General features: G+C 43.8%; 1 protein-coding gene across 1 annotated transcript; it reads right to left on the bottom strand.

Annotated features, from left to right (window-relative positions):
* Positions 1-64: 64 nt before the first annotated feature.
* Positions 65-7,852, bottom strand: RNF113A (ring finger protein 113A). Its single transcript, XM_033169028.1, has 10 exons — positions 7,707-7,852; positions 6,754-6,830; positions 6,564-6,668; positions 5,667-5,774; positions 5,124-5,233; positions 4,056-4,162; positions 3,815-3,904; positions 2,024-2,117; positions 1,546-1,652; positions 65-217 (listed from the first exon to the last, which is right to left on the bottom strand). Exons 1-10 carry the CDS (start codon positions 7,804-7,806, stop codon positions 84-86), a joined length of 1,032 nt encoding a protein of 343 aa, XP_033024919.1. The 5' UTR covers positions 7,807-7,852; the 3' UTR covers positions 65-83.
* Between the last annotated feature and the right edge of the window lie 1,666 nt (positions 7,853-9,518).

The following is a 9,518-nucleotide window of genomic DNA, read 5'->3' as shown; positions in this document are numbered from 1 at the left end:
TGTAGAGAAGCAAACTATCACACAGGCTCAGTTTACCTGGAAGAACAATGCGTGATAAGCTAACTCATTTGTGTATAAGTTATTTATTCAGCCACAGAACTAGTTTCTGAAGGCAGGGAGGGGGGTGGAGAATGAGGGCTGAGCAATGTCACTGGCTCTTCCACATCATCTGGGAGTCCCTCTTCAGTCTTGCGTTTTTCCAGCTTTGTTATCAGCTCTAAAAAACAAAAGACCAAATACAGGTGAAGATTCATAACACAAAGGCCCAAGTCACAAAAAAACGAGTGGGAAAACCCCTTCTTTGGTGTTCACACGCTGAATTTAAATAATTCCAGCCCCCAGGATGACAAGACGGACTGAAGCAGAACTACCTAGAGTGCTCTTTTGCTTCAAACAGGATAGGCAAGTTTTCCGCAGCCCTAGAGGCCTTATTTTAATTAGTTACAAATATTTAAATTAATTAGAGTTAAGGGTAAATTTTACAGTACGAGCCTCTGGTTTCTCTCCACCTCCACCCTTCAGGGTGACGCATCTGTTGAAAAACACTTACTGCCAAGACAAACTACTGTGGTGGGGGAGCTACTTCTTAAGAAATCTGTAGAACTTGAGAAACAACTTCCTTTTAAAGGGAAGAGCATATTATGAAATCCTACTTTGGGATAAAGTTCCCCTTTGAAGTGGGCACTTAGCCAAGGCCAGTACATTCACCCCCCTACTTGGAACACTGGTCTGCCTCAAAGGTTACTTGCTCAGGACAGATTGGTTTTTTACAGGAGAATTTTCATCTGACCTTCCCAGTTCTGTCAACGATTCCCTCTGGATCAGGATAGATCATTTAGGCAGGTGACAGCGATAATGAAAAACGTCTAACTTTAGTTGCAACAACAATTTAATGGGATAACTCATAGCGGTGGTAGAGAACCTAATTAGGCCCACAAGTCTATTTTGGGCAAATCACACTTTTCCTTGTGCCTGACACAAAGTGCAGGGAGCCTTAAGTCATGGCTGCAAAGGAATAATCAAGCTTTGCAGCCAGAATTTGGTGCTTTTTTGAATTTGGAACCCTGCATGACAGCAGACAGTGGCCCCAAATTCAAAAATCGCCAAATTAAAGCCATGGTTGCAAAGCATGAATCAAGAATGCATTCCTGGTTTTTTTCTTTGCAAAGTGCAGCTTAAAGTTGAAAACCCCTGATGCCAAGGGATTGAAAGATGGGGGAGGCCACCCATCTATCAAAGTGGCTCACGGAAGTGTGGCCCCTTTGGAATCTGGCCCTGCAGTCAAAGGTGGTTTACCGCCCTGACTTTCAGCTTAGAACCAGGGAACCTGAGGGACTGCTAACCTGTATATTTTCTGTTGAGGGATTAATGTGGATGTCTCTGCCATTACCTGGGATATTTTGCATAATGCCTATCCATTACAAAACTTCTAAATGGCCTCTATTTATCCAACATGTAATTTCACTGTAGCATGGTCAGAATAATAGACCTTTCTACCCTGCCTGCACCCACAATTTAACATAATCCAGCACAAGATAAGAGTACCTTTGGCTGGGTTGAAGACACCATTTGTTTGCTTGTCACATACGTAACATCGCTGTGACTTCCGATAATGCTGCAGGGCACAGCTCTCACAGAAGTAATGTTTACACCTGAAAAAAGCATAAAGCAAAGATAGTCGGTTCCAGCAGCTTTCTAGCAGGATGTCTTATCTGATATTTTTACCCCACTTTTTGAGGTTTATTTTGTCTCAACTTCAAACAGTCGCACACTGAGAATACCGCTAACGTGACCGGTTGATGCCAGCGGAATTTGCAGGATGTTAGCTCCATGCCCCAATACAGAGAAGTGTGTCTTTTTCTGCACGTTTAAAGAATTGCAGAATGCTGGCACTCCAGCCAAGATCCTCACTGTGTGTCATCGCCACATTTCTTACTTTATTTTTAAAGCCCCCTCATAGCTCTTATGTGGAAAGCTTCCAAGTTTAAACAAAATGAGCCTCTGGAGCCTCGAGCCATCTTACTTGGTCACCACAGGATTCTTGAAGGAGCTTCTGCAAATGAAGCACTTGAAAGGCAGTTCTTCGTCGTCACTGCTCACCTCGTAGTTTTCATCATCTGCTCAAAAGAAAGAAGTATTTGCTTGGTTCTGCTGCTAACTATAACGGGATGTGACTTAACTTGTGCCCACCCTGTGTAGGAAGAAGCTGTATTGCCAAGAATAGGCAAGCCTTCAACATCTAGGTTCCTTTGAAGCCACCAGCACATAGGATGAAAATATTAGGTTTAATGAGCTTATTAAACTGCCCACTCAAACCATCTGCTCCTGTTCTCCTCCTTTCCGCCCACCCTTTTCTATTAACAGACAAAGAAGAGAGGGGTGCCTTTGCTCCAGCAGTTTAACTAGGCAGATGCCTGGTTCCCAGAACACTCACAGGCTATAAAAGCACAATCCCACTGAATATCTTTTACAACTTAGTTTACCAACAGAAGAGGCCCCACAAAGATCTAAGTGGGGGTTGTACAAAGAGAAGGCAACTCATGACCCATGAGCCTTAATGGATGAAATCTTAAAGAAAACTCTGCAAATTGCCCATCTGAACAGCACCACAGCTATGACTAAGTACCAACAAGTAGCAGGAAGGCAACATAGAAAGGAAGCCAGCTGTATTGCAGTCTTTGCATTTTTAATCAACTAAATGATCTTACAAGAAACTCGCACCAGTTCCAAACAACTGCTATAATCTTTTCATTCCAAGGGAGGACCCTATCAAAGAAGAAAAACAGCTGCTACTACAATACATGGATTGTTCCTCACTTTTTCCAGTTTAATCTCTCGCATGCAGTTTGAAACATCAGAAAAGGAGAAAAACAAATACTTATCTCGGCTCACCATGCCCCCTTACCTTTGTTTGTAGTCTGGTATTGCTTGTTAATTCTGATTAGCAAATATCACTTGTCCCAGATACCCCTAAACACTCCTTCAAAGTGACTTATCCATCTCTCTGCACAGCAACACTTAACGTATGTTAAATCACCCAAACAAGTTAAAAGGCTGTCTGACCCTCATTTATCCATTTACTTTTTAATCTTTTGAGCATCTTTTGAACTAGAAGTGGCTATTCTGTTATGCTTTCTCCTGGTGTTGGGCACCCAACATGAATGAATGAATCTTTATTTGCATCAGCCATAGCAATAAAACAACAATACGATATACAAAGAATAGAAATAAAAAGTCAATTATATAAAATACATTTTAGGGTTTTGAATCAATAGTCAAAAAGTGGATCTTATTCTGATTGCCCCTGCTAAAAACCTTGCAACTTTTGCGGTCATCTGCTCATCTTGATCTGCCAAGAGAAAGGACACTGGCAGTGGTTGGGCGACCGAATGGCACCCAACTTCCCATCAAACCCAGGCACCATGGCCAGCCATCAGGTTCCCCAGCCTTGTTTTATACTAAAGTTATAAGAGGAAAGCAAGCAGGTGCTAAGGACAAAGCAGTTCAGGAAGGCTGATCCCCTAGCGATAATTTTCCCAATTTCCTAAAAATCAGTATCGAAGTTAGTAAGACAAAACACGTAAGCATACTTGATAGCATTTAATGATAAAGCTTCAAAATTAGTCTCTAATTAAGGCTTACATGTCATGCACCCAGTTTATTCTCCAATGCAGCCCAAAGGTAATATCGATCTTGCCCTCTACACCTCTAAATTTTGTGTCAGGCAAATTTGAAAGGACTATTTCCTAGTCCCTCATTCAAACATCTTAAGCTGAACAACTTAAGGCAAGAGAACAAGGATTGCTCAACATACCATTAACTCCATAGCGTCCCTCATCCAATTCTCGTTCAATCTGCCAGCCATGCTTGTAGTCTGATCGGTCATGGAGGAATTTGCAGCTGTCTATCGGAAAAGCAAACCAATACAACGTGTGAGCATTTGTCACGTGATTTCTGTCTTGCTGCCAACTTCCCCTAGGTTTATGGAGATGCACAATCTTAAGCAGGTATCACACAGATCCACTATCAGGAAGGTATATGAAACAGCCATTCACCTCCAAATCCACAAAACCCAGTTTCCTTGTAATCCTTGCAGATGTCAGGTTGGTAGTCCCATCGCACAGTGGCCCTGAGATGCTCTGGGGCTCGTATGGGTCCCTTCCTGAAATGAAGAAGAAAGGCCTTAAAACAGCTGTCAGTGTGCTACACAGAAGGAGATAATAAGTTGCGATGAACGAGCAAGGAGAGGATCAAGCGGTAGTTGCATGGGGAATGGTGAGGTTTTTTTAAGTAGGAAGATTTGAAGAACAAATCTGATGGAGAGAAAGGTGGCTTTACATGATATTTCAAAACCTGTTTTTCTTTAACACTGGTTTTTTAAAAAAAAAAATCTGGAATTTTCAGGAAATCTATTTCGGTCATCCTGCTATATTTTGGTGGTATTTATTGCTGACATGTCAACTGCATGTACTTCTTAGAACAAAGAGAGCATTCTGGGATGCAGAGATGTGCATGTTGACTCACCACAATACTGCAAATCTATGAAGAACAACTATACATCTTGGCTGTGAGTCCTGGGAGACGTGCTCCCTGTCTAGCATACCTTTTTCCACCTGGCCTGGGAGAGTGGAGCCCTGATTGACTTCAGCTACAAATGCTGAGGTGTTGATGAGATTATTGGGTTGAGGAACTGTTTGGTGGGGCTTTGATGGGGAGCGGGGCTGTTGCTGTTATTGATAATATTTTTTGTATCTCTATTTTTAGATCTTATTATGATTTAATGTGGAAACTTCAATTTGGTTGTGTACTTTTTGCTGTATTTTATTTATTATGACTATTTTTGTTATATTTGTAATTAAGTCATTTTTTTCAAGTTGTAAGCTGCCTTGAGCATCATTTTAACAATGGGAAAGTGCCATACAAATTAAATCATGTATGTGCAGTATAAACTGAGAATTTCTCAATACCATAAGCAACTTAATAGGATCAGGGATTGTAATTGGGGGGAAATGCAATGTTAAAAAAATCAGCTAGCTGGATTTTTCTGAGGCACAAAATTCACGTAAAGCCACCATGCTGCAAAATGTTTTTCTTTGAGGATGTTTCATGCGTTCCTGTCTTACCTTACCATGCCTGAGGAAGCATTCCCCATGGACGTATCCTTTGGCTTCACATACTTTTGGTAATTATTGATCCCACGGTAAATCTTATCATCTTCCTTCCCTTCAAGTTCCTGAACAGAGACAGGGAGGAAAAACCACATCAGCAAAACAGCCTGGTTGACACCAGAGCAGCTTCTTGCTCACATGTAACCAGCTCAATTCTCACATACTGGCACAATGAAGCAGCGTCTAAGAAGAGCACTGGTGAAATACAGAACAACAGAGATGAAACCAGACAGCAGCAGGAAACAGAAACAGAAATAGTACTGAATATTTTTTTTTTAATGTGCTGTACCTGGAGGAGGAAATCTGTGAAGGGAATAGGAAGAGGGTGGTTGTGATACAAGTGGCCAGAAAGATTATGCTAGCAGCAGTCTCTTGGGGGGAAATAAGGAAGAGGTGCAAAATAAAAATGAGAAATGCCACTAAGAAACTCTTGTCCATTTCCTGAAGGTTTATGAAAACTTGTAAAGGAAGGAACCATTAAATAGTAAAGATATTCACCTTCTGTATTTGCTGGCTGCGTTCAAAAATGGCTTGTGCATCTTTCTCTTTCTCTGTGTCCAGCTCATATATAGCTGTTGCCCCCATGTCCTCCGGACCTACAGGTTTCTAAGATACAAGAATGTTATTAGTAGGGCGGCACGGGAAGTGAACAATACTAAGCTAGCATTAGACTGTTACTGGAATTAGCAGTTATTCTAGTGATTCATTCAAACAGATGCATGCTCTCTCTAATGCGGGGGTTGCCAGACTTCAGACTTGGAGGACCTGATATTATTATTATTATTATTATTATTATTATTATTATTATTATTAACCCAAGCACCCCTAACCAGAGTAAGTAAAGTAGTGCTTGGGAGAGGGTGGAGCCAATTGCTGCTGCACCTTATGAGCCTGTCACTGGGATAACCTACAAAGGCAAGTACATACCATCCCTGGGTTACCTTCATAGAACTATAAAAATGGTCCGCAGATGTGTACAAAGGCCATGAGTTAATAGCTATATATTGCTGTTAAGGAACGTGGAAACTGTGAAATCAACTACTGGCACAGGAGGAATGACCGCTGGGAAAAGCGCAGAGAAGAGAAATGCCATGGTGCATCTGTAGCAGCATAATTGGACACCTTCATCTGCCCCAGCTGCAACAAAACATGTCTCTCCCGCATCAGTCTCTACAGCCACAACAGGTGCTGCAACCTTCCAACAGCTTGACCTCATTCCCAAAGGGGCACTCCACTGTAGCAAAGGACAGATGCCAGCAGGGAAGCCATGGCAGAGATTCACACACACACCCTTGCAATTTTACTTGCTATTATTCAAGTGCTTGGCATCAGAAACTCTTGCCAATAAGCTGTGCATCACCCAATGTTCGTTTCGCACACTTTAAACACTCATACCGCAGATCTTGTAGACTTATATGCAACTCCAATTCTTTTAGACTTGCCCTCGTCTTCGCTACTGCTTGACGCGTATGAGGTATGGTCTTTCACACTTTTCTTGGTCTAGAAGATGGAAAAATCAGTGGGAGTTAACTAAGAAACATTCAAGAGGGGACATATTTATGGGCACTTGGGGAAACTGCATCACCTTCTGAATCATGGGGTTGGAAACTTCCTTGCGTCTCTCCTTCCTGACCACCGTGCTGCCTTCATCACTGCTGCTCCCTGTTGGGTGGATGGACACAAGCATTATCAAAATACTAAAACAGATGAATATTGGCAGGCTACATCTCCCATGAAACAGCTACGTCCCTTGTTTGGCTACAGGGTCCTCCCACCCCACTGCAATAAGTTTATGATCCTATGAACAAAGGTAGCCAGCTACTTCATTCAAGAGGCATTGGCTTGCTTTTGTTCCTAAACAACAGGTTCAGAAGAAGCCTGCTAGCTCTCTTTCCTATGGCTATATATATATTTCATTAAAAAAAAAAAAGGTTATAGGAGATTATGCAAATAGCAATGTTATCCAATAGGAACTGGTGACAATATACATAGTCCATATACAATTATAGATCACTGTTGAACAAACAAGACACATAAAATAAAACCAAAATAAATGAATCACAGGTACGTGGATGTGTGGAAGGTAGGGACTAGAACAATTTTTAACATGGACATAATGGTTAAACAAGACAATTACAACCTACAAAACACTATTTAGAAGCCAGTCGGGTTGTTGTTTTTTTAACGTATTACATTGTCCCCTTGGTTTTTAATGTATGTGCATATGTGTTTGAGAGGGTGTTTGTCCATTTGTTTTGGTCGGTTGTTAAGTTGCTTTGGGCTTCCCAGGGCAAGATAAAAGTGGGCAAAGAATTCAACAAGTAAAAAAACAAGCCAGTTATTAAAAAAAGCAAACATTGAGAAAAATTATGTGCGTTTGTTATACACACACACACGTATATACCATGCAAATAATTGCAATAAAAACAGTTCTCCGAGCACTTTTCAATGGCAGCCCCATCATGACAACACGAAAGCTTAGCCTAACTGCCGCCCCTTGGTCCACCCCCCTCAGCGCCGACCGGCTGGGTCTCTCACCGGGCTCCTGGTCGCTGCCCGGCCTCTTGCGCTGGCCCCTCCCGGGCGCGGGGCGACGCTTCTTGAAGAGGAAGCTGCAAACGGGCTGAGGGGCCGCCATCGCAAGTACGAAGCCTCACCGGAAGCGGAAGAGCCCGTCTGCCGATATACATCTCTATCTCTCTCCCCCCCCCCCCAGCGGCCAAGGTTCTACCTGGGCGTAGTGAGGCGACGCTCTACCGCTCGTGGGCTCTATCGTTGTGACGTAGTGGAATGTGATTGTTATGATTTTTTTAATGTAGACTCGCACGTAACTGAGAGCTTCCGGGTTCGCTTCGGGATCCTTCCCGCTTCTCCTTCGCCTTGTCCCCGCCAAGGAATTTAAGGCTTGCCGCGATCGGGGGTGGGGTGGGGAGGCGATGTTCCTTCCTTACCCCTCACTTAAAAAGAAAAAAAAGAGAAGAATATAGCAATAAATACACGACTCCCTGCTCCTTTAAACTAAAGGGCCATGTGGGAGAAATGTAGTCGTTCTGAAGTTTGAGATCATTTAAACATGTTTTTTTATTGTAATTATTTTTATGGTTGGGTTTTTAACAGATCTTAACCCTGATATTAAGAGTCTCATGCTCTACCGACTGAGCTATCCAAGTCAACAGTAGATCTATCTCTTTATAGTTTTAATTCTATCAATGCTTATTTTTTATTATAGTTTTTTTTCTAAGTTTTTAGCTGTTCCTGCTTTTATCTGGAAGCCGCCTTGAGTCCCGTCAGGATAAAAGGTGGGACAACAATTATTATTACTATGATTATGATAGTGCACTGCATTTCATACTGACTGATGGAGCAAAAGCTTTCTGGTTTGCAACTGAGTCTTGGATCAGGGCAGGGCAGACAATTTAAGTAGACTGCTGCATTCTTTATTTTTTATTTCACGGGGAAGATGGCAAGAAAACCAAGCCAGCCTGTGCTCCCTCTATTAGTTTGCAACAGTAACAACAGACTACAGTACCTTAGAGCAGAGTTTCCCAAACTTGGGTGCCCAGATGTTTTTTGGACTACAACTCCCATCATCCCTGGCTAGCAGGACAAGTGGCCAGGGATGATGGGAATTGTAGTCCATAAGCAGCTGGAGACCCAAGTTTGGGAAGCCCTGCCTTAGAGCACTGGCGTATGAAGCTGCTTGGCCACTCGGAGCGGCAAACCTGGGGGCACCCAGGGGCGGGGTGTCACTCCATAGCACGCATGCGCAGCGTGACTAAGCAACGCTGTGCATGCATGCTACGGAGGGGCACTGCCGGCAAACCCCACGCAAGCCGCGGAGCGAGGCAGCCTCACTCTGAAGCTTGCTCACATGTGTGCTACAGAGCAGTGGCGACAGCAAACCTGCTCGGCACACGCTTTTCTATTTCTGGCTCTGGCGGAGGCGAGGGGCAGGCAAGGAAGGGGTGTCAGCGGCGCCCCTCCCTGTCCCTCACCTCACCTCTGCCCAAGCCAGAAATATAAAAGCATGCGCCGAGCAGGTTTGCGAGCCCTGCCACCAAGCGTGGCTTTTTAATGGGCAGCTGTGGGGCTCGGCTTGGGCATCGTGGGGGGGCACCCAGAGTGTCACCCCCCTCCAGGGTGGCACATGGGGCGGCCCACCCCCAATGCTTCCCCCTTGCTCCGCCCCTGCCTTACAGGGCTGCCGTAAATCACAGGTGGGCTTTGGGCTCTCAAATATTTGCAGGGCCCTGTGTGTGGGAGTGAAGGAACCGCCAGAAGGCTCTTGGAGCTGGACCTCAGTGTCCGGGCTGAACGATAGGGGTGGAGACACTCCTTCAGGTATACTGG

Source organism: Lacerta agilis, chromosome 14 (assembly GCF_009819535.1).
Source record: "Lacerta agilis isolate rLacAgi1 chromosome 14, rLacAgi1.pri, whole genome shotgun sequence".
NCBI classification, from domain to species: domain Eukaryota; kingdom Metazoa; phylum Chordata; class Lepidosauria; order Squamata; family Lacertidae; genus Lacerta; species Lacerta agilis.
Note: the sequence above shows the minus strand (reverse complement) of the source record. Positions and strands in the feature narration are given on the sequence as shown.